This window comes from Rhinolophus sinicus, linkage group LG09 (genome assembly GCF_036562045.2).
Source record: "Rhinolophus sinicus isolate RSC01 linkage group LG09, ASM3656204v1, whole genome shotgun sequence".
Taxonomy (NCBI): Eukaryota; Metazoa; Chordata; class Mammalia; order Chiroptera; family Rhinolophidae; genus Rhinolophus; species Rhinolophus sinicus.
In genome coordinates, this window is record NC_133758.1 from 65,459,089 (window position 1) to 65,484,972 (window position 25,884).

The window sequence follows — 25,884 nt, forward strand, 5'->3', positions numbered from 1 at the left end:
CGTGCTGAACAAAATGGAATACTCTAAATATCAAACTTTCTTTTACATAAACTTAAGGGTAACCACTCAAAATAAATCCAGAATTGAAATATATACTGAAATAAAAGAAGAAACAGAGGGAAACATCATAGAATACCACCACACAGAAATAATAGACAACAACAAAAAGGCAAAGAAACAATGGAGACACAGCCTCACCAGAAAACTAAAGATAGAATGACAGGAAATCCTCACATATCAATAATCACCCTAAATGTAAATGGACTGAACTCACCAATAAAAAGGCACAGAGTAGCAGATTGGATCAAAAAACTAAACCCAACCATATGCTGTCTCCAAGAGACACATCTCAGCTACAAGGACAAGCATAGACTCAAAGTGAAAGGGTGGAAATTGACACTCCAAGCAAATGGTACCCAGAGAAAATCAGGTGTAGCCATAATGATATCAGATGAAACAGACTTCAAGGTGAAAAAGATAACAAGAGACAAAGATGGACATTTCATAATGGTGAAGGGACTGTACAACAAGAAGACATAACAGTCATCAATATTTATGCCCCCAATCAGGGAGCACCGAAATACACCAAGCAACTACTAACAGAACTAAAGGGAGAAATTGACCAAAACACAATTATACTAGGGGACTTAAATACATCATTGACAGCTATGGATAGATCATCCAAACAGAAAATAAATAACGAAATAGTAGCCCTAAATGACACATTAGATGAAATGGACATAATTGACATTTATAGAGCACTTCATCCTAAAACATCAGACTATACATTCTTTTCTAGTGTACATGGAACATTCTCAAGGATAGACCATATATTGGGACATAAAATCAGTCTCAACAAATTTAAGAAGATTGAAATCATACCATGCATATTCTCTGATCACAAGGCTTTGAAATTGGATATCAACTGTAAAAAGAAAGCGGAAAAACACAAATACATGGAGATTAAACAACATACTTTTAAAGAAGGACTGGGTCAAAGAAGAAATTAGAGGAGAGATCAAAAGATACATAGAAACAAATGACAATGAAAATACATCCTACCAAAATTTTTGGGATGCAGCGAAAGCAGTTTTAAGAGGGAAATTTATCTCATTACAGGCCTATCTCAAGAAACAAGAAAACTCCCAAATAAATAACCTCATGTTACACCTTAAAGAACTAGAAAAAGAAGAACAAGTAAAACCCAAGGTCAGCAGAAGAAAGGAAATAACAAAAATTAGAGCAGAACTAAATGAAATAGAGAACAAAAAGACAATAGAAAAAATTAATGTGACAAAGAGCTGGTTCTTTGAAAAGATTAACAAAATTGACAAACCCTTGGCTAGACTTACTAAGATAAAAGAGAAGACACTGATTAACAAAATCAGAAACGTAAAAGGGAAGTTATCACGGACACCACAGAAATACAAAGGATCATCCAAGAATACTATGAAGGACTATATGCCACCAAATTCAACAACCTAGAAGAAATGGACAAGTTCTTAGAAACATATAGCCTTCCAAGGCTGAACCATGAAGAACTGGAAAATCTAAACAGACCGATCACCAGTAACGAAATTGAATCAGTCATCCAAAACCTTCCCAAAAGCAAAAGTCCGGGACCAGATGGCTTCACTAGTGAATTCTACCAAACCTTCAAAGAGGATCTAATACCAATTCTGCACAAACTCTTCCAAAAAATTGAAGAAGAGACAGTACTCCCTAACTCATTTTATGAGGCCAACATTACCCTGATACCAAAACCTGGTAAGGACAGCACAAAAAAAGCAAACTACAGACCAATATCTCTGATGAATACCGATGCAAAAATCCTAAATAAAATTCTAGCAAATCGAATACAACAATGCATTAAAAAGATTATTCATCACGACCAAGTGGGGTTCATCCCCGGGGCACAAGGATGGTTCAACATATATAAATCCATCAATGTGTTACATCACATAAACTAAATAAAGGACAAAAATCATATGATTATATCAATTGATGCAGAAAAAGCATTTGACAAGATACAACATCCATTTATGATTAAAACACTTAATAAAATGGGTATAGAAGGAAAATACCTTAACATAATAAAGGCCATATATGACAAGCCCTCTGCAAATCTCATAATTAATGGAGAAAACTGAAGCCCTTTGCTCTACGTTCAGGAACACGACAGGGATGTCCCCTATCACCTCTGCTTTTCAACATAGTGTTGGAAGTCCTTGCCAGAGCAATCAGGCAAGAGAAAGAAATAAAAGGCATCCAAATTGGGAATGAAGAAGTTAAATTATCACTCTTTGCAGATGACATGATGCTATATATAGAAAACCCTAAAGACTCCACCAAAAAGCTATTAGAAACAATCAACGAATACAGTAAAGTTGCGGCTACAAAATCAACGCACAAAAGTCCATTGCCTTCCTATATACTAACAATGAAATCTCAGAAAAGAAATACAAAAACAATTCCTTTTGCAATTGCAGCAAAAAGAATAAAATACCTAGGAATAAACTTAACCAAGGATGTGAAAGACCTATATGCTGAAAACTATAAGACATTTTTGAAAGAAATTGAAGAAGACACAAAGAAATGGAAAGACATTCCGTGCTCATGGATTGGAAGAATCAACATAGTTAAAATGGCCATATTACCCAAAGCAATATACAGATTCAATGCAATCCCCATCAAAATCCCAATGGCATATTTTAAAGAAATAGAACAAAAATCATCAGATTTGTTTGGAACCACAAAAGACCCCGAATAGCCAAAGCAATCTTAAGAAAAAGAACAATAATGGAGGTATCACACTTCCTGACTTTGGCTTGTACTACAGGGCTACAATAATCAAAACAGCATGGTATTGGCAGAAAAACAGACACATAGACCAATGGAATAGAATTGAGAACCCAGAAATAAAACCACATAAATATGGACAGATAATTTTTGACAAAGAAGCTAAAACATACAATGGAGCAAAGACAGCCTCTTCAATAAATGGTGCTGGGAGAATTGGATAGCCACGTGCAAAAGAATGAAACTGGACTGCTATTTGTCACCATGTACCAAAGTTAATTCAAAATGGATCAAAGACTTAAGCATAAGACCTGACACAATAAACTGCATAGAAGAAAACATAGGTACTAAACTTATGGACCTTGGGTTCAAAGAGCATTTTATGAACTTGACTCCAAAGGCAATGGAAGTAAAAGCTAAAATAAGCGAATGGGACTATATGAAACTTAAAAGCTTCTGCACAGCAAAAGAAACCATTGACAAAATAAAGAGGCCACCAACTGAATGGGAGAAGATTTTTGCAAACAGTGCCTCCGATAAGGGGCTAGTATCCAGAATATACAAGGAACTCATGCAACTCAACAACAAAAAACAAACAACCCAATTGAAAAATGGGCAGAGGACTTGAAGAGACATTTCTCCAAAGAGGACATACAAATGGCAAATAGACATATGAAAAAATGCTCAACATCACTAATCATCAGAGAAATGCAAATCAAAACCACAATGAGATATCACCTCACCCCAGTCAGAATGGCTATCATCAACAAGACAAATAGTAACAAGTGTTGGAGAGGCTGTGGAGAAAAAGGAACCCTCATACACTGTTGGTCGGAATGCAGACTGGTGCAGCCTTTATGGAAGGCAGTGTGGAGGTTCCTCAAAGAATTACGAATAGAATTGCCATATGACCCAGCAATCCCTCTCCTGGGTATCTACCCAAGAAATCTGAAAACATTTAGAGATAAAGACACGTGTGCTCCAATGTTCATTGCAGCTTTGTTTACGGTGGCCAAGACATGGAAACAACCAAAATGTCCTTCGATAGATGAATGGATAAAGAAGTTGTGGTATATATACACAATGGAATACTATTCGGCAGTAAGAAAAGATGATATAGGAACATTTGTGACAACATGGATGGATCTTGAGAGAGTAATGCTGAGCGAAATAAGTCAGACAGAAAAAGCAGAGAACCATGTGATTTCACTGATATGTGGTATATAAACCAAAAACAACAAAAGAACAAGACAAACAAATGAGAAACAGAAACTCATAGACACAGACAATAGTTGAGTGGTTACCAGAGGGTAAGGGGGGTGGGGGTTGGGGGGTGGGAGATGAGGGTAAGGGGGATCGAATATATGGTGATGGAAGGAGAACTGACTCTGGATGCTGAACACACAATGGGATTTATAGATGATGTAATACAGAATTGTACACCTGAAATCTATGTAATTTTACTAACAATTGTCACCCCAATAAATTTAATAAAATTAAAAATAAATAAATAAATAAATAAAAATAGAAGAAAAAAAAAAGACAAAAGGTAAGTATATTGGTGAGAATGTGGAGAAAAGGGAATCCTTGTACACTGTTGGTGGGAATGTAATTTGATACAACTATTATGCAAACAGCACGTAGGTTTCTCAAAAGGTTAAAAATAGAATTACCATATCATCTAGCAATCCCATTTCTGGGTTAGTATCCACAGGAAATGAAATCGGTATCTCGAAGAGATACATGCACTCCCATGTTCATTGCAGCATTATTCACAATAGCCAAATTATGGAAACAACCTAAGTGTCTGTCACATAAATAGATAAAGAAAATGTGATATATATTCACAATGGAAATTATTCAGCCTTAAAAAATGAAGTAAATTCTGCCATCTGCAACAACATGTATCGGTCTGGAGGACATTGGTGTCTGTTAAAAATCTTTCTTCATTTATTTGATTGTTTATTTATTTGATTGAGTTTTGAGAGTTCTTTATATATTCTGGATACAAGTCTTTTACCATATATATGTATATGATTTGCAATGTTTACTCTCAGTGTGTGCCTTGACTTGCCATTTTCTTAGTACTTTTTGAAGAGTAGAAGTTTTTTATTTTAATACAAAGTCCAAGTCTTTCCTTCTGGTTTTTATGTTATTTTTGTAAAGGATTTTACTTTAATGTATAGCATAAACTTCACATTACTTTATCTTTTTTGTTTAAGCAGTCAATTATCTTTTAAGGAGATTTAAATAATAAGAAAAGTCATGTATACTTACTTATGACATTACCATTTTGGGTGCTTTTCATTCCTTTGTGTAGATCCATATTTCCATCTGGTATCATTTCTTCTACCTGAAAAAAAAAGTCTATGCATAATAGTTGCAGTGCTAATCTGATGGTAATGACTTATTTCTGCTTTTGTAGGTCTGAAAAAAAATCTTTATCCCATTTTAAAAAATATTTTCAAGAGGCACAAAATTCTAGGTTGACAGTTTCTTCAAAGATATTGCTCCACCATCTTTTTGCTTGCATTATTTATGATAATAAATCTGCTGTTATTCTTATGTTGCTCCTCTGTAAGTGACGTCTTTTTGTCTCTCACCACTTTTAAGAATTTCTCTTTAACACTGGTTTTCAGAAATTTAGTTACAGTGAGTCCAGGCATGCTCTATGTGCCTCCCATCCTCCTTGCCCAGTAGCTACCCAAAGCTTGTGCTTTTCATGATGAATGGCCGGAATATAGAAAAAGCAAATCAATCATGCAAGCACATTTCAAGCCTTTGCCTGTATTATGTCTGCTACCATTCATTGGCCGAAGCATGACATATGGTGACCCCCAAGTCAAAGGTTAAGGAAGTAAACTCCATCTGTCATGAGGCCATGGCAAGGCGTGAGGATTATGCTAGAGTTGTACACCTATACTGGAAGAAGTCCAGTACCTTAATTATAAACTTAGATGTCCCTAGTAGAAGACACTTGACACCTAGTAGAAGACACATGAAATAATAGCAAGAAGACTGTTATAATTGGCAGTATTTGTCCATTGGACATTTTCCCCCACTGTGGTTTCCATATCTACTCTCTTTTTTAGGAGTACATTCCAGGTCACCTCTTTCAGACTTTTGATGGTAAAACAAAAGCTTAAGAATATTAAGACCACAGAATTGTACACCTGAAATCTATGTAATTTTACTAACAATTGTCACCTCAATAAATTAAAAAAAAAAAAAAAGAATATTAAGACCACATCTTATCTACCCTGCTGGTGATGTAGGTGTAAGGAATGAGAAAAGATTTGTTTTCTTTTGTTTTGTAAAGGTAATTACATGTCACTGTGCTTCGTCATGTAATGAGAGATTTATGAGTGCTTCTCTGCCCTTTTATAGAACACTCCATAAACAGACAACCCCTTTGTGCTCTTTGTGTACGTCTATCAAATTACTCTTTGATATGAGTGCCTTAAGGGATAACTCTCAAGATTAAGGGAACAAAACCAAATAGACATTGAGCCTGAAGGAGCCAGCTACACATTTTGAAGACAGTGAAACTGGTATTATGGATATTTGATGATGGTAATTTTATGCAGATACACATAATTACTACTAATAATTAACAACATTAGCTTCCATTTCCATTTTGAGTATCTCCTATATATTATGTACAATGCATTTATTATCTTTATTACTCATGCAAATCTTACTGGGTATTATTATTCTCATTGTATGCATGAAGTAATGGAGGCTCAATGAAGATGAATTAATTGCCCAGAGAGAGACAACTAGCATTTGGCAAAATTGGGGTGCACTCTCAAATTTATCTCAAAGTCTCAGTAAGCCCATTATAGTCTAATGCCGCTTTTCCTCCATGATCTCTAACTTTCCATTTGTTTCCTTCAGGGATCCATTAGGCTCATAAGGGACTAATGGACATATTTGTACAGCCTACATTTTTACAGAGGACTTGCAGAGCATGGAGAATTCCTCGGCAGGTCCTCAGGGCCCATGTTTGAGAGATGTGGGACCGGGTCTTGGCAGCAGCTTGGGAGAGCGCTGGAGTCAGAGTTATTTGACTGCAGCCCTGCCTACCTGCAGTGGAGCAGAGAGACCCAGGGAAGGAGAGAGCGTCTTTTAGCCCAGCCTCCTCATCCCCACATGGAGCAATGATGCTATCTGCCCCTCATTTTTTGGAAAGATTAGACAAGGCAGATAAAATGCAGTTAGGAAAATATTAAAGTCATTCTTTAAAGGCAGTGATAGTGTTGTCATCGTTAGTTTGCAACTAAGTGCATTCACATGGGTTAATGTTCAGTGTACAAAGTGCTTAGCGTGTTCTAAGTGTAATACAAGTCTTTTCACAATATTATAAATATGATTTGTACTAACATAAAAATGAGTGAAAAACAAACTTTGAATAGAGGCCAAGGGAATCAGTTAACAGTTTTGTGATTGTAGTTATTAAAGAAAGAGGGATCTCAGAAAAGCGTTATCCTTGTGAGATTTAAAAAGTATATATGAGGAGTAATCATGCTGCAAAACAGATAACTCCACCTGTTCTCCTCACTGGGGTATAGTTTTGGGGGACTTTATTTCAGCTTTGGCCCTTACTGCGTGACTTGAGCTTGGGTTAGGCCCAAATTGTTTTTCCTATATCATGGTACCATATTAAATGAACAAATGTTAATGTTTAGATGATAATTTTTTGCTATTATCATAGCAGGACTTTCATTCTATGTCTTATTTGACTAACTTTCTTTCTAATCCAAGAATGTTATGGGGGTAGGAGCTCATTTTGTAGTGAATGTTGGGGGACATCGTTCTCTTTCTCTCCCTCCCTCATGCACACAGTTGAGACAAACAGTTATGGATGAAGAATGGATTATATAATAACGAAATCCAGGGACAGGGTACCTCTGAGAGGATGAGGCAGGTGGGATGTGGTCACAGTAGACAGTGATCCCTTTATTTTTAGATTTAGCATCACAGCAGTGGGCCGCTATAATGGGTCAAAGCCTTGGCCCATTGTATCCATCTGGTCATCTGTAATTCTTGATCTGAGATTTCTGAAATAGCAGAGAAGGAAATTCCTTAGGTCTTAATGGCATCAGGATACATCTCTCAGACATTGTTGGCTGGACTTGAAGCTGGACAAAGGACAGGAACTGAAATCTGGGCCACATTCCTGGGGGTCTTGGGTTATACTTGGCCGGAATTAGTGTTTCCCCTCTCATCACATTTAGTTAGCAACTCTGGGAACACATGATGAGCCACCTAAATCATAAGCTATCAAAGCCTGCTTTGTGGATATCGACTGATATTAGAAAATTATGCATGGATTATATCACGAAGTCTTATCAGATTCAAGATCATACATGTTTTGTTTTAACAGAACGAAGTCCCTGAGGTGAAGAAAGAAGAGACTTTGTTGGATCTGGACTTTGACCCTTTCAAGCCTGAGGTAGCCTCTGCAGGTTCTGCTGGAGTGACCCACTCACCCATGTCTCAGGTATCAGGTGGTTTTTATGTTTGAAGGTGATATTCATACATGTTAGTAAGCTCAGTAAGGCAACAGATGCGTTTTCAGTGACCCCTCTCCTTTTCAAATGACTATCTACTTTTTGTTTTGGTTGACAGATATTTCTTAATGGGAGGGAAGAGTAGAAAGAGGATCTTATCATTATCAATTATTCTAAAGCTCCCCCTCCCATTAGCATTCTCTGTCCGTAGAGCTGGAATAACCATACATTCCAGTTTGCCCAGGAATCATGCATCTAATAGTACTTATTAATAGTACCCCCATCTTGCACTCAAAAGTATCCAGGTTTAGATATTACATTTTATGGGTTCTCTCAATAAAGCTTTTTCTTTTGGCGTTGGGTTTAATCTTACTGTTTTCTCTACTTTCCTTCCTCATACTTTGCAAATTACCGCATGTTTGAAATAACCATGAGAGTATACCCCAAAAGAAATGTTTTTCAGTATGGATAGTTTTGAACTTGATGTTCTCCTCCACATTGCCGAAACGTCCTCATTTGATCTTGATGATATCTCGATGCAGACTTAGCCTTAGCCTTACTTATCCAAACGCATCCTTGCTCATAACTCCCTCACTCCCAACATTTTTCCAATTTCAGTAGTTACTGTGATAGCATTCTCCATCAGAGGGATGCTGATGGAGATGCTGTGAGGACCTGTGGTTGAGTCCTCTGCAATATAGTTAATTTACAATTGTCTGTGTTTGCGGAAAGAAGTTAACTCAAAATTTGGCTAAACAGAAATAATTTATGTGTCAGTATTTTTTATGTGGTTGGGGCCTCATCATTTAAATTTGGGCAAATCCAAAGATGCTAGAATATACTTCAAATTAATTAATGAAGGTTTATTGTAAAACTCATCTTAGGAATTGAGACCCAGCTCAAATTTCTGGTCTTTAAGCCTTCTTGATACCTTACAGTAAGCCACTGGGGAACAAACAGATCAATATGAACCTCAATAAATAAAGCTTCTCCTTCATTCATGCTTTGTTCCAGATGATTGGTGTTCTGAGGGCCTCCCTGTTGTAATATAGGAACAATAAAAGTCTGAGATGTCAATAAAGCAGAAAATTAAGTAGATCAAACACTAACGTTAAAGGTGTTTTGAAAAAATTGGGGCTCTTAGATGAATGTTTCAGAAACTTCTATTAATTCCCTTTTAGGAGATTCATCATGTGCATTAGAATATTAAAAGCTCCAATAAGTCCTGTGTTTAATTTGTTTAATTTAGAGTTTCTCAAATTTGTTTGACTACACAAACTGCTTTTAATGAAACTTTCTTAACATTCATTAGAATATTCTCTAAAACATACTTTGGGAAGTGTTAATGTAGTAATTGTCAGCAGGTTTGAGGGTTCTGCCTTGGTAGCCAAGAAAAGCAGAAAATGGGTGTACAAACCTTTCTGGATACTTCCTTCTCAGCACTGTCACGTAGACAGCCCGCAGAAGCCCAGACTTCCTCCGCCTTACTCATTCGTTACTGTAGGGGCAGAAGCCAGTTGCTCAGTGGCTGCTGTGGCGACCAGTGGGTGGTACTCCACAGCATTTCTGTCTGCATGTTTGAATGGCGAGAAACCTCTTTTGTATCAATCTGTGATTAAATTAATCCATACATCACGGAACTTTGTGTGGATTTAGGACTGGGTCTTTCAGAATTAAAAAGAAAAAGTAACTTTGGTTAAATCTTCAGAAGCCTTAGTTCTGAAGAAAAACATTACTGCAGTTAGGACAATCTGCTTGTGCCCCCATGTTCTTCCTCGGGCCAGGTAACAAACTGCTCTGGCTTCCCAGTGGCCATAATTGTGTCACAGCACTGCAGAGTTGTCCTGCTATCCAGCTCTAATCACATTCTCCTCTTTTGCCAAGACATCTTAGGCTGAGATAACCAAGAGAACAGAACCATTTGCTTCTGCTGGCCCTCTTGCTCCTTCACTCAGAGCAATCTACCTTACCCATCACCTGATCCTGTGTTTTAAATTGATGTTCTTGCTGCTAGCAGAACACCTCACCTTGTGATCTCTGCAGCGTGCACACGAGCTAACACATCCTTTCACGAGCCTGAGGATCGATAAACACGACGTTTTCCATTGCTGCCTTCCTTTGGAGAAAATACTGCTGCTGTCTGCATTATGTGGGGGTGTGTAGTAGCTTTTAGGAGCTGTGATTCTTATGGGGCTGTGAAGCAAGAAAGCATAAACTACCTGGAGAATCAGAAAATACAGCTTAGATGCGAAGGAGTCCAAGTACAAATAACTGACTTTCAGTGGAGGTGTTCTGCTCGCCTTTCTTAGTCATTCTTCGCGTACCTACTAACCCGAGACCAGCCAGGCTGCACAGAGATGTGGGCGGGCGGGGCAGTGCAGTTGGAACAGGTCCAGACCAGCAGCTGGCTTCAGTCAGAACCACAGGGCCCACATTTTGTAGTACAGAATACAAATGAGACATCTCTGGGCCCATCTGGAAGCTGTCATATTCTTCAGATGGTGCCAGGCTGTCTAATTTGCTGTTCACATGTACTGATTCTAAACAAGTGCATAATCATGGATCAGTTCTAGGCACAAAGACATGGGCAGAAAAGAATGTGGCTTAGCAGTGATTCTCAGTCATGGACAAAGAAGAAAGAGAGGTCTCCACACACAGGAAAAGTCATTTTTGAACCATCTGGATTCATTCCCCAGGATCAATAGTCTTTATAATTAAAATGCCAGTAGTAAGAGTAAGTTATCCATATATCTTAGAGGACACCCTACTAATTTCCGTGATTGCCAGTTAATTGAGCTGCATGTTATCTAATTCAACATACCGAAGAACTACTTTTCTGGGGTTCATTTACCATCAAACTTGTCATTACGTATCCTTCTTCAATTTGGTGTGGGGAAGAAATAGCATTAGCAATGCTTAGACTCTACATTTCCTCAAAGATTGATAAACTCTAATATCTGGACACCTCGTGTACTTTATTTAAGTGTGTGTGTGTGTGTGTGTGTGTAAAGTAAACTCATACATCAGGATTCAGATATACTTTTACACTTTTATAGCAAAAGGCACATTGGTTAAACCTGTGCTATCCAATATGGTAGCCACTAACCACACTTAGCTATTTAAATTTAAATGACATAAAGTTATGTAAAACGAAAAATTTGATTCTCTTATACCAGCACATTTCAAATTCTCAATGTGACTAGTGGCTACCATATTAGACAGCACAGCTACAGAACATTTTTATCACCAAAGAAAGTTCTATCGATCAGTGCTGTAGTAAATGTTTCAAAAATGTTTATGATTTTATTTCAAGAACTTTTATCATCTCAGTATTTTTATGTGCTTGGGATTTATATACTAACAGTATTTTTGTTTGCCTGTTTGTTTTCAGACATTGCCCTGGGACCTATGGACGGTAAGAGTACTAAGAACTCCGTGTTTTGATGTATCTGCAGCCCTAGAAATTTGTAAGCTTGTTATATTTTATTTCATCTGTGATAGCAAGAAGACCCAAACGTTTTTGATAATAATATAGTCCTGTAGAATAACCATCAGCTCCCTGATGGTCCCAGGTATTACCAGCACCTGGAAGCAGAGAGTGTCGGTGCTTCAGACTCCTGGATGAGCAAGAGTTTGGTGCTGTGCCCCTTTATGCTTCTCCTGTGATCATTGGTGGTTAGAGAAAATGTGGTAGTGAACGACATGCATGTGTGTTATTGCTCTCTAATAGAATACAAGAAAAGCATGGATGAAAAAATATACGGGATGGTCCCTCTGCACGGGGAACCTTTTTTTAATTATTATTATTTTCAATGAAGCTTACGAATTTGAGCTTTAGAGCCAGACAGCCCTGGATTTGAGTCCAGACTCTGCTTCTTATAACAATATGACTTTGATCAATTTTAAAACCCTTTAAGCCTTAGTTTTTCTCATCTATAAAATAAGGGTAGTGACACCTATTGCAGAGGGTTGTGTGATGATTCAGTGAGATAATATTTGTAGAGTATTTAGCTCAATGCCTGGTATGTATCAATAAAAGGTAGATATTACTGTAATGTGATTTATTCAGCTAATCAGACAAGCAAGTATGAGTACTTCCAGAATTTAGAGTTAGGAAAAAGACACAACAGAGCTTTGTGGTGAGAGCGTGTGTGCTGTGAAATTAGGAAACTGACTGCACCCACGTAGAGGCTCCCCTCCTCTTGGGTAGGTGCTTTGTGTCCCTCGTCTTAGCATAGCCTTGGTCACATGGTCTTAAGCCAACTTGAATTGCATGCTTTTTAGTGAGACAGCAACAGGAAAGTTTGGTAGATCTAGGAGCCTGTAGTCTTCTGAAGTCATATCGCTACTTTCTTTCCTTTAAGGAAAATGATGACTGTCCCCTTCCCTGCCATAGAAGCAGTTTTATACTGCACAGCACAGGGTCCTTGAAGCATCGTGGAACACTCTCAAGAGAAGAGCTAAAAAATGTTCATTGAAAACATCTTTTATAGTGAGCTGGTTTGACTTGTATATTCGCAAAAGGGGATGCATGGATTAACGTTCAAGCCATTTGATTTCTAGCCTCAATTTTGAGTTAATTTCTTTTGAGATTAAGAGGACAGTGCTAATTTTTTGTTATTCCAGTATTTCATATCTTTAGTTGGAGCTCTACCACGTTTTTCCTTCCCTCGCTGGGAAGGATATGGTGAGGGAGGAGGTACCATCTGGAAGGAACAATGACTATTTTAGAGGACAAATCTGCTAGGAGTGGTAACAGTGATAAGATTACAAAACAATAGCTCCCTGGACACAATAACAGCTACCCAGTGTTGTTTCTTTATATCCAGGCCAAGCTTCTAGGCTGAGAGGGTGTTGGGGGGAGGCTGAGGAAACTTCTCCAGGTAGTCAGAGTGATTGGTATAAGACCAGCCTCCATCCAAAATCCACGTCAGAGGCAGAACCAAGTTCAGGCCGAGTTTAGAGACGACTTGACCGATGCTGTCAGAGCAGATGATACTGTGTGAGTTTGTGGCTTCCGGTGCTTAATGTTCTCATGTTAGCAGGCGCGCTTATTTATTTGAAACTTTTCATTTCAGAGTCTGCTGCAGCAGAATGTTTCAGTAGCCATAAAACATTCTTGTCGATACTAGAAAATGACAGGCTCTTTATGTTTCAATTGTGTAGTCTTAAACAGTGTTGGAACAAAACTCATTCCTATCACAAAAAGTGGTAAAATTTAATCTCAGACCAGTGAAAGCTACAACCTTTAGAAGAAAGTTGACTCTGGACAGCATGGGGTTTTAATATGCTAGTGAATTTTCTTCTCTTGCCTTGTGATTTTTATTATTTATTCTTTTTACTCATACAGACAAGCACTGATTTGGTACAGCCGGTAAGTAAATATCCAGAAAATTCTGGATTGTTTTTTCTTTTGTATTTAATATGTATTACATACATGGTATATTATCTAAAATGAGCTTTTTCTTTTCTCTCATGGCATTGCTTATCACAGATTTAACCTTAAGCCATTCCATTGAAATGCTCTCTAGTTTGTTTAACTGGTGCTACCCAACTGAAGAGCTTTGTGTTTCTCATCGACTCTCACCGTGATCTATTTTATCTTATGTTGTTGTTTTTTGTGTTTTTTTTTCTTTTGCTGTTCTGCATACTCTAAAGACTGACTCTTCAAAAAGTCTTTCCCTGTGTAACCTGATCATGGAGGAAACTCCAGACAGTGGGTTGGCCGAAGAAATTCAAAGATCTCAGATTGATCTAGGTGTACTTATTTGGGGCCCTGATGCTAGCACAGACAGTGTCAGCCAGGAAATTATCCACGGTGGGTCTCAGGAAGACTCTGCGTGTCTCTCTGAAGCAGAGCAAGACGTGGGACTACCCACCGGGATGCTTCCTTCTGCTGATGGGCACACTGTAGCCAAACAGGGTGAGCGTGTCCCGGGGCCTGCCCCTCCATGTGGAAATGCACTCCTGTCCCCAAAGCCTGTGCCTCAGGCTGAACTTGCCACTGCGGCTTGTATGGAAATGGAACTGCCTTATGATTTACCTGATTCAGAAATGCCAGCCATGGAAACTGGTGGCCTGGTCAAAGAAAGTCAAGAAGATGTTAAAAAGTCAGAAGAAGAGGAAACAAAACAGAAGGTAGAAGATTCTATGTGGGCAGGTGTGGAGACATGTGAAAAGGTAGACACTGGAGCTATTGATATCAAGACACTAGAAGGTACAGAGGAATGACAAGAGACAGTGTGTGAAAGTACAGGAAACAGGATAGTTGATCTTAAGACAATAGGAAAGCAAGACCAGGAGACCTTAAAAATGAATGAAGTGGAAACTAGGAAAGATCTAAGAGTTAGGTGTAAGGAAATTGTGAAGACTGATGAAAAGTATTTCAAGATAATGGGCCTATTAGAAAAAGACAGGGAAAGAGTAGATATGGCAGGTGAATTTAGTGACAAAGACAAAGGGCTAGATGAGGGGATTCAAGTAGTAATAAATACTTGTGAAATTGTAGAGGGCTTTGGAGCTAACCTTGGCAATCACGCAGATATTTTGAATCGGCCTTTCCAGGCTAACTCTGTATCTAATATTGAAGATGCCAGCCCTGAGGGGTGGGATTTAACTAGAAAAGACATTAAAAAATTTTTAATCAACCCTCCAAACTGTGATATAATATATCACGAAGCACACGGCAGTGTCATGATGAAGAGATTCAGAGTAAGTCAATGTTACATGCTCCTGGAGATGACAAGGATGAAAATTAGGCTGTTGTTTTATCAATAAAACATGAAGTGATAGCTCAGTCTAGGACAGATCTTAATTATTCTTTGGAAAGAAACACAAGAGACTGGGGTTTGTGTAAGGCATAAGATTCATTAATAGAGGTGTCTGAGAGTACAGTGACTGGGAACTGTAATCATACCATTAACTTGCCAGGAATTGTAAAAACAGACTCTTGGGGAACAGATCCAGGTCAAATCTTCTAGCCAAGCTTGGATTCAGCAATGAGTGATAGGGATATATTGGAATTCTCTGGTATACCAGATGGCCAAGCAAGTGGATTTGCCAGTTGGCTTGATTCTATTAACCATTGGCCTATCAGAGATATGGGATGCTTAGATAATTGCTGGGAACATTTAGATATAGTTGCAAGCAAGAAAGGGCTGGAGGTAGACTTACTGGCAGGTGTATGTGAGGAACAAGCCATTGATAACTGCTGGGAAGAAAGCCAAGAGAGAGTTAGACCATTGGTTCTGGGAACCTCCCAGAATGCTAGCCCCGGGAGCTCTGCTAGTCCCCAAGACAATGGCATCAACAACTCAGATTTATCTGAAGATGAACTTGCTAACCAGAGATATGGATTGTTGTACCAAGAAATAGAGGCTGGTAAAGAAGAGGTACATACCCCATATGTAGTATAGACTAGTCAACAATTTCTGTAGGTTCTGTTTTTCCTTATGTTTCCTGCCCACTTCATTATCCATCACTATCTTTTCTGAGGCCTGCCTCATCTGCTTGACAGATTGTTGTTCCTATACTTCTTACCTCTTGAAATCTGTGCAAACCAAACACAAATAGGTTGACCAAAAAAAACCAAAACAAACAAACAAACACAACACAACACACACAAACACACACACGAGGATGATTATGTTGGGAACTAGTGAGAGTCTATTTTACCATCCATTTACTGTGTTTATTTTTCCTACTTTCATTTTTACTGTTCAAGTACTAAATATATATAGAACAGACTGGGTAGAAACATGTCATGTGCTTTTATTTGGGTAACTACTTTACTGTTCTTAAGTAGTTACCCCAATAAAAGCACATGACATGTTTCTACCCAGGTCCACTAAAACTGTAGAATCTCATAATAGGTGTTCATCAAAAAATCTAACAAAATAATGTGTTAGAGAAATATTGGAAATGCTTCTTCTAGATTCTATCAATGTCTGCAGAAAAGAGCTATTTCTCTGGAATCATCTCATTATCGAAAAAGTGGGTTTGGTTAGCACTGAGGCACTCACCAGCAGTAATTGTAAAATATAGTCCATGTTGTTTTTTTGTCAGCCTATTTAAAATAATACAGTATGGCCTTTTGCATTTCCTAAGCACTTTCATGCACAGCACCCTTTCGTATTATTTTAAAATTTGTGGTAGTCTTTACTTTCCAACCTATATAATAGACATTCACTGATCCTACAAAAATTGGTAAAAAATAATAGTAATGTACTCTGATTTCTATTTCTATTTAGGCTTCTGGTGGTTCATTTAATGGATTCACCCAGGTAAGAAATCGATTTGCTGGCAAAATTCATCTGTTGAAAATGATGCAAATTTTTAAAATAAGGATGTCTGTGTCACTGGTATGGCATAATGATTAAGTGTGTCAACACAGAACTACTTACAAATTCAGTAGTGGAGACAGTGATATTAACAGTATTGACATTGTAGGATTGTTGTGAATATTAAATGAGGTATGCCCAGCAGCATGTACTAAGCCCTCCATGACTGTAGTTAGTTATTGTTAATATTATTGGCTATTCCATAGGCTTCTGCCTTCTGCTGCTTCCTCAACTGTCCTGATCTGAGAGATCCACTAGATTCAGCTGTTGGAAAAGAGGAGAGAGGTTTGTTTTGAATTAATGAAACTGGTCTTTAGAAAATATGAGACGTTTTAGGAGCATTTTTCTAAAGATTCAGACAAGACTTGTACTACACAAAACTGTCCCTCTTCAGTGGTTCTCCAGAAAGGAGCCATTGGAAGATCAGAAATCAGTTTGGCTCTGGCCAATAAGGCAGTATTTTCCTTGTAAGTCTGTGGAGGAGGAGCAACAAGATGGACTGTCCCATTCATTGTATGTGTCCCAACAGATGGACAGTTGTAACCCAGGTAAAAGGCAGACCACATGGCTACAAATTCAGGGAGTAAGTTCTAAAAAACCTCTTGAACGGAGACTTTCAGCAAAAGCTTTTCTGTGATGAATGCTTTTTCTTAGAATATTAGACATGAACAATTTCAAATTTTAATGTTTAGAATTTCTCAATTGGAAAGTTTGATTACTTTCCCTCATGTTACCTATAAAAAGATAGAAACCACTCACGCACCCACACCCAAATACAGATACACACAAACACAGAGATGGTAAAGCGTCTTTTCCATCTGCTTAAAACTTAGGGTCATGAGAAAATTTGGGTCATAAGAATTGTTATTCACTTCTCATTTCTAAAATATGTATTTTTATCAGTTATAAATGCACAAAATTAAAGAGTATAAAATTTTGTAAGGGTGTTTTATTTAAAATCTTCAGACCATCACATACCCCTCCATTTCCTGTTTTTGAGAGGTAAATGCTTTCACTTCTTTTAACAGATTCTCTGGTTTCACCCCGACATGTGTGCATGACTTTCTTTTAATGCTCCTTTTTGATTTCTAAAGCATCATCTGTTGACTCATCTCTTGGGAAGGTGAGGACTTAAAGCACTTACCACCTCCTACCTTCACCATTCACCCCGTCTTCTGCTCCCTGCCTTTCTGACATAGTTCCGTCATAGCCATCAGTACCCAAATCATGACGTTTATATTTATTTCCTTTTATGCCAATGTTTTGTTTTCCTTTGAGGAAATAATGGTAGAGTCTTGTTTGTTGGTTGGTTTGCATAGTTTTCCAGGTACTTATCACTAATTCAATCCCGTACTCTGTAGTATATAAATCTTTCCTCATTTTGTTGGAAAACAAATATTCAATCAGTTTCATCTTGAAGAACTAGAACTTGACTGTCTGTCCTTTTGGACTGCTCCAGCCTAAACTGGGGACTCTAGCTATGGCACAGCTGCTACCACAGGCTCTCCCATGAAGTCTGTCCCAGGATATGCCATCACCGCGCTCTCATGTCAATCGCTCTTTTCTGGACATAAATTTTCCTTATTTATGGTCTGATTCCACAAATTAAAACACATCCTCACCCACAAATTAAAGCACATTCTTTAGGAGCTTACCAAAAAAGTGTGTTATATATCTGAAAATTCCTTATCTATACACATAATGGACTGTTAGTTTCAATATCATATTGTAAGTTGTAAATTGTTTCCCTTAGAATTTTGAAGAAATTATTCTACTTAATTCAACCTCCTAATGTTGCTACTGAGAAAGTATCTTTTTGATTCTTCATATTTTGTGAGAAACTTTTTTTTCTCTTTTTTTCTGCCCCTTGTATACCACTCTCTTTTTTTTCTCTTTCTCTCCGGAAGTTTGTAAAATTTTATTTTCCACCAGTGTTTGTGAAATTTTACAGCAGTGCAGTCTCTAGGCTCTTTTAATCTAAAAATTTGTTTTTCAGTTGGGGAATTTTTTTTTTATTTTGATGGTTTCTCTTTTATTTTCTTTGTTCTCTCATCTTGTAACACTTTCTTTTTCGTAGGTTGGCTTCCTGAGCCTCTAATGATTTGTTTTCTTTGCTATTTCCTTTTCTCTGTCATCTTTCTCTAGTTTCCAACGCTTCTAAAATATTTTCACTTCTATATATATGTATTTAATTTCCAAGAGCTTTTTTTGTTTACCAAATACTTGTTTTTAATAGAATCTTTTCTTACATCAGGGATACATCTTCCATTGTATCTCTGAGGGTATTAATAATAATTTTTGAAGATTTTTTTCCCTTGAAAAGTCTTCGTTTTTTGTCTGTTTTGTTTTTTACTGTTCAGTTTCTTTTTTTGATATTTGAGACTTTTCTTAAATGGCTGGTGGTCTTGGCTGTCCACTCATACTCAAGAATACTTAAAAGCTGTCAGGAAACTTGTGGAAGCAGGTTGAGCTTATTGACTATGGGCATTGTTCTAGGATTTTCTGGCTCATTTTTCATATTCAGGAGGCCCTGATGTCAGATTCTTTAGGCATTTGTCTTTTCCTAAGCTGGTGAGATTTCTCTGGGAAGACTCTTCTGGTCAGCTGTCTGAGGTGTGCAAGCCTGGCTGCCAGTGTAATGGGAGGTGAATGGGGAAGAAGTTAGAGGTTGGAGGGAGAGGGAACAATGTTCTCCACTTTATTTTGTAAATGCTCCCTTAAGCCTGCTGCATCCCTGATATGCCTGTGTGTCCCCAGTCCAGAGACCCTCTGTTTCAGTCTCTATGGAAATAATCTCAAGTCTTGTACTAGGGTGGGAAGGGATATTGCTTGTTTTTCAGATAGATGAGAGTACCTCAAGTTCTAATTACTTTTTAATGGACTTTCAACCAGTTTCCTGTCTTTAGCACAATCCTAACTTCCATTTCCCGTGGTTCCCATGTTTCTAATTGTTGATCCATTAGGAATTCTGAGTAATAAAATCATGTTGCTTTTTAGCGTTTCTCATATACTCTTAGAATTAAGATATTTTTGGATCCAGCAAGTTACTCATTGCTCATTTGTCTGCTTTTCAATTTCAAAATTTCGTTGCTCTTATTTTTTTTCCTTTTTATGTTTTTTTTTTTTTTTTTTTCACTTATGGGTCTATGTCGTTAAAATTTTGCTTTGTAAAACTCCCCTTATTGTTGTTTAGTTTGAATTCTGAATTCTGGAGATTACAGAGGTGATTTCAATCTACCATCTTTAACCAAACATCACTAGTTTATCTTTTCTGTTGGAGAGACCTTGATGTCAAATTTTGTAGGTACTTTTTTTCTTGATCTGGTTAGATTTCCTAAGAAAGACTCTTCTGATCTCCTGCCTCCTGGGTGTAAGACTGGCTACCAATATAATGAGAGATGAATAGTCCCTAAAGATCATTGTTCCCTTAGATTCCTCCAGCTTGATTTTAGGTTATTAGGTCAGTGAATATATTGCATAAAATTTTTAAGTTACGGCTCGTAATTAAGCTGTATTAAGTCACACATAGGTGAGATAGTAAGATTGAGTTTCCAACATTTAAAAAGCTTAAATTTGTAGCTTAGAGCCACTAAATTCTAATTCATTGTAGATTTCCAGAAGAGAATCTGCAGACCAAAAATACCCTCTGAAGGCACTGTTTACTTAATGTCTCTTATCGTATCCTCCTATTCTGCTAGCTCAGATTTATATTTAAAATAACTACTGTTAAAAATAACTTTTGCATTCTTTTTTTGCTTTTCTGATTAGAATATAAGGAGACTTCTAAAAACTTTATAATATATTTATTGACACAGTTGATGGGACTTAATTTAAATGGTATTTTTGTTGTTACTTTTTTAGCAAATTAGCAAGAAACTTGTATTTTTTAATCTTCTATTTTCTCCCTGATTTTCAGCCCCAGGACACTTCATTATTCACGATGCAGACAGACCAGAATATGATCGGTAACTTGGTAAGTCAATTTTTATTTGTGTTTTTGAGAAGTTAATAGTTACTGCAGAATGTCCTAAGGTTGATGATTTTAGGTTATCCAGAGCTTGAATGTCCAGCATGTGGTTTCTGCAACCCCCTCTTTTCTAGAAAATAGGAAGGAAAGCTTTTGACAAATCTCAATGTGACTTTGAATGTGCTTGTTTCTATTTATAAAGGCACAGTGATAACAGCCAAAACCAAAGTCTCCTAATTGTGGGCTTTGGTAGAACACAGTAAATCCATCAAGGATGTAGATGTTTCCATGTGACTATAACTTAAGCTACAGGATTGAAAATCAAATTGCAGCAATAATTCATGCTTCAAAATAGATCCTTGCTTTTTCTTGAACTATTACAGAAGCTACACCATTTCTCATCTTCTCCTATCTTTTTTGTGAGTTGCAGAAAGAAATAACACATAGTAGAGATGTGATTCCTACTTTGATGAGAGATGAGATGAGAGAAGAGCTTAGCTAGAGAGTCAGGAGAAAGCAGTTACCCTTGATGTTAGAAGAGATTCCTATAAGGTAGATGTTGCATTTATCGTGGGAAACCTTTCTAGCAGCAGCTTACTAGCAAAGTTGTATGACGAGACCTTGTGTGATGTCACTTGTGAGCTTGTCAGTGATACACTACAGAGGATTTGGCTCTTTGAGGATTAGTGCACAAGGGTTATTCATAGCTCACTGGTTTTCCCATGGGAATGGTGTATAATTATCCGAGCTCCTGGCTTTTACATTGGAAGTGTAGAATTGCTTTTAAGTAGAACGATTTTTTTCTTTTTGGATGATTACATTTTTAAGTAAGGAATTCTGGGAAATTTGTCTTAAAGGTTAATTTGATATTTTTCAAAGGTAAGTGTGTTTCTAATACCTTGTCATAGATTGTCATACTTTTGCCTTTTGGGTAACCAAGTGAAAGGTGGAGTCTGTGCGGCCTTCAAATAAAGATATAAATGTTTTAAGTAAAAATTAATGTTGGTGTTAATAATGGAGCTAGAGAGACACGTATTTCATGTTCATTGATGAGTCTCAGCCTGGGTAATGATGGAATAAGGGTTATACTGATGCTGGATGCTGAGATTTTAAATTGTCAATTGTGAATGGGTGAAGATAAATGGAGAAATACAGGTATAAAGGAAAGACAATGGGTCATAATTAAACTCACACCTATTACTTTGATGCAAAATCCAGGCATAGAATCCAGTGTTTTAAAGTTCCTCTGAACTTCTCTCCAGGCCCCATAACTGGTTCTAGGCACTTCCATTTTCTGTCCTTCCCTTCTCTTGGTATTTAGTCTCTGAAGCAGACGTCTTGCACCTCTTTTCATTGGGGAACTTAGCTTCATTATGCCCAGCACTGCATCTGCTCTGGCACTGGCTTTTCCTGTGGGGATCGAGGAAATCATAGTGAACATCTGTCTCCTGGTGAGTTGTGATTATATGGGATGATCCCAGGAGCAGGACAGTTTGCCAACCTTTGGTCGTTGACTGTTCTCAGTGAGGTAGAGGTTGAAGTTGTTAGTCAGCTTCCCAGACTACATTTCATAGCCTCACAGCACATTCCTTGAGTGCAGATTTAAACCTTTTGAATCTGCCAGCCTTGCTCAGAGCTTGGAGTTGCCTCCATGACCCTTTGCATTTCTCACCAAATTAGCTCTCCCAAGACTGGAGAAGCAGGACTATAAGTCAAATGTCACATTGGAATATGGCTAGACTCTTAGGCCCACTCTCTTGATCCATCTCCTCTGATTGACTTGCTTTTCATCTAATCATAGAGGATACTGGAAAGTGTAGGCCAAGTTTATACTACTTGTTTTGTTCTAAATGAATATTTCCATTTCTGAGTCTCTGAGTTAAACCATTGTGGCATCCTGCTGCCACCAATAAATGTTGACTACCCCTCTCCTCTAATATATAATTATCGCTACTCCAGAAAACAATAGGAAATCATTACCAGTGCTCATAAATGGGTATGGCAAGGTACCAACCCATTTGCAATGTCTGTCAGAGGAAGCATCTTATAGAAAAAGAGTGGTTGAAGCAGGGCACAATTCTGACAGGACTATTTTAGATCTTTCCATGAGATGTTCACAATTTACCTTTGTTTTTCTTTCTATCTTGACAAAATAATTACAATTTTATACTATCTTAGAAAGAATGGAAGGGCGACTTCTACTTCAAAATTTAAGGAGCTGATTGTATGTACAGTCGTGCTGTCGTGTTTCCTCCTTACTCATCATTCAGTGAGTTATATTTATCCCCCTGGAATTTAAGTGGCAATGATATATTGTAACATTTGGTGTGATGTTATAATATAGGGGAAAATGGAGTGACTTATGGGGACATAACTTGTCCTACCTCCTCTTCATACTGTGTCTCTATTGCAATATCTGATTTCGGCAAGCAAATGGAATTCGACTCATTTATGACATCACCCCACTTAATTCTTTCCTTATATAAAACCTCAAAATTTCTTAGCACTTCCAAGAAACCCAGATTCTCATAAAAATAGTTTCTTTCATTTTAAGCTATCTTTACTTTTGTTAATGTACAATGATGTATGCCTTGACTTACCTTTTGAAACTTCTCGGCTCCTCAGCTAGCTTTAGACTTCCTCCATCTCATAGCAACAGCTCACAGGGTCAGTCACCAGCATATGGATTTCTTGGTGCTTGGTCAGATTACCCTTGCAGTCCTCCTTTGTGTAGGTCATTTGATACTAGGCTCTCATAGAAAATTACCCTGACTTCCAAAATGGTAAGCTCATACCCTGCGAGCTTACAGTATCTGTTTGCTGCCATGAAAACTTGTTCTGATTATGAAGATAATTCTCTTGAACAATAAACGTAAAATCTTTTCCCATAACAAACTCCTGAGAATATATTAGAGTGAATTTTGTCTCATTTTTTTCTTAAAAATTGTATCACAGCACCTCTTAAAGGTTATAAAAGCCCATAAAAATATCAAATTTTTGCACGCGTGTCTACCAACGTGTCCTTCCTTTTCATTCTGCCCTTTAAAGAGAAGGATGTGCGTCACAATGGAGGATTTGGTAGGGGGTACAAGACAAATATTTTGTATATATGTCCAACATTAGGGTATTCATTATTCACTTTATAATGTCAGCATAACTTCTCTATCCTTTCCCTATGGCCCTTGTCATGTACAGCAGCTTAGGTGGACACACAGAACTAGAGGTGGCTTTTGATTGCTTATGGTAAGAGTCTGACAGAAGTTACTGATTTCTCCCAAGTATTTATTGAAGACTTCTTTCTCCTCTACGAAAACACTTTTAAACTCTTTTACCATTTAAAATTTCTGATGGAAAAGGATCTTAACGTGCCCTCTACTGGTCATCCATTTAGTGAAATAGTCATGCTAAATAAATATGTTTATTTGTATTAATCAAAATAGAAAAAGAGGTAACTTTTTTTTTCAGTAGCCATGGTAACATGCATTGATTGGCTTTGGTGTTTTAAATGGCCTGTTGTTATTTAATATTGCTAATATTAAAACTGAAAAAAGTCTGGAGCTAAGACATGCCAGGGGCTTGACTCAGCATGTAATTAGAATCAGAATGATCTATGCTTAGGGGTCACAGTGGGATGAAAAGACCTCAGTATTGTCCAAGCAAGTAAAAGAGTCTTAATTCATAGCATGGAGAGTTCTGCCCTGTGCAGATGAATGCATTTTGACCTGAATATTGGAATGACCCTCAATTTTTTGGTGTAATGTATATCAGAAGAGTTGGGAGTTCTCAGAACTGTCCTTCCAGTGAGCTCTTCCTCACTCCTTCCAGCTGGAAATGGTGGGAGCTCCTAGGATCTTCCCTCTTCCTTTCTTTCTTTCCTTCCTTCCTTCTCCTTTCCCTCCCCTACCTTCCCCTCCCCTCTCGTGCCTTCTGCTCCTTTCCCCTTTTGTTCTCTCCCCTCCCCTAGCCAAAATAGTAATAAGTCTTGGCCTAATTTAAGGGAAATGATAGTGCTTGATGATGGTAGTAAAAGAGAAGCTTATAGTTCATTTCTAGACTTTCCAGCTCTGTAAAAGCCCATGACGACAAATGTGGAGCTTTTTTCCTACACAGATTTAATGAAGCTAGTTGCCTGTAGGATGATGAAGAAAATCTTAATTGTCCGATATTCTGTAATGCTCTATTCATATGTCGAATCTTTTTCTTCTAACTCTTGAAACAAATAATCAAAGGCTGAATCTGAACAGGCTCCACTCACAGAGCCGAAAGTGGAGGAGCCACCTGCCGCTGTAACACCTGCTGTTGGGCTGGACCCTGGACTGGACACAGGGGCTGAGGAACCAGTGGAGGGAGCAGTGGTGAGTGCCACCTCCCTCTCAGCCACCACCTGCCCCACCGCCACAGCCATGCTCATCTCATGGTCCCATTTCTCCCTTCTCATCCATGCTTCACTTGGGCCAAATCACCCTGCACCTGTCATGGCTCCCCAGGTTCAAATAGCCTTTGTTCCTTTGACAATACAATTCCATTCTCTCTAGTTTTCTTTTTCTTTTAAAAATGTATTTATTTTTTAAATGTATTTTTCAATCACTTTTGAAAATATTATATTAGTTTCAGGTGTATGATATAGTGATTAGACATTTATATACCTTGTGAATTGATCATCCTGATAAGTCTAGTACCCAGCTAACGTCATACATAATTATTACAATATTATTGAATATATTCTCTATGCTATACTTTACATCCCTGTGACTATTTTTAATTAAAAATCATATTTGTTGAGGTATAATTTGCATATAATAAATCCTCCTTTTTAGGTGTGCAGTTTGTTGAGTAAGGAAGATACCCAGAGACCTGATTTTATGATACAGAGAAAACTATCATGTAGCCACAGACTTGCTTCTCCACAAAGGGTGCCTTGACTCTTCCTAATACTCTCCCATTCATGGTAGATAGGTTGTAGAATTCACAAATAATCAAAACTATTCATATGATGCTCTACCTGTGGTTACTAGGGGTGTGCCTTCCATTAGAGACCAACCTGTAGATGATAAATAGAAGGATGCTAATTTTGTTGGTTGTGTCTACATATTTCTTACAATATTAGTTTTGTAGGTTGGTTATGGCCTGATGAGGGATTGAAATCCCATTTTACAAATCCATGAATATATAAAGATTCCTACGTGTACAACCATTGGCTCACAATCAGGTCTGGTGCTGGCTCTTTTAATAAGAGGGACATTGAGGATGTATTTTGTACAAGGGT

The 25,884-nt window shown here is 37.7% G+C and overlaps 1 protein-coding gene across 4 annotated transcripts in view; it reads left to right on the forward strand.

Annotated features, from left to right (window-relative positions):
• Positions 1 to 25,884, forward strand: part of AMPH (amphiphysin) — a 223,882-nt gene that overhangs the window by 173,880 nt on the left and 24,118 nt on the right. The window contains exons 12-17 of one of the 4 annotated variants that reach the window (XM_019710240.2): positions 8,186 to 8,302; positions 11,704 to 11,727; positions 13,663 to 13,686; positions 16,562 to 16,594; positions 20,568 to 20,624; positions 24,848 to 24,973. In XM_019710240.2, the coding sequence (XP_019565799.2) occupies positions 8,186 to 8,302; positions 11,704 to 11,727; positions 13,663 to 13,686; positions 16,562 to 16,594; positions 20,568 to 20,624; positions 24,848 to 24,973 (381 nt within the window). The remainder of the gene's footprint in view (positions 1 to 8,185; positions 8,303 to 11,703; positions 11,728 to 13,662; positions 13,687 to 16,561; positions 16,595 to 20,567; positions 20,625 to 24,847; positions 24,974 to 25,884) is intronic. The other 3 variants (XM_074340533.1, XM_019710241.2, XM_074340534.1) reach the window with 3 other exon arrangements.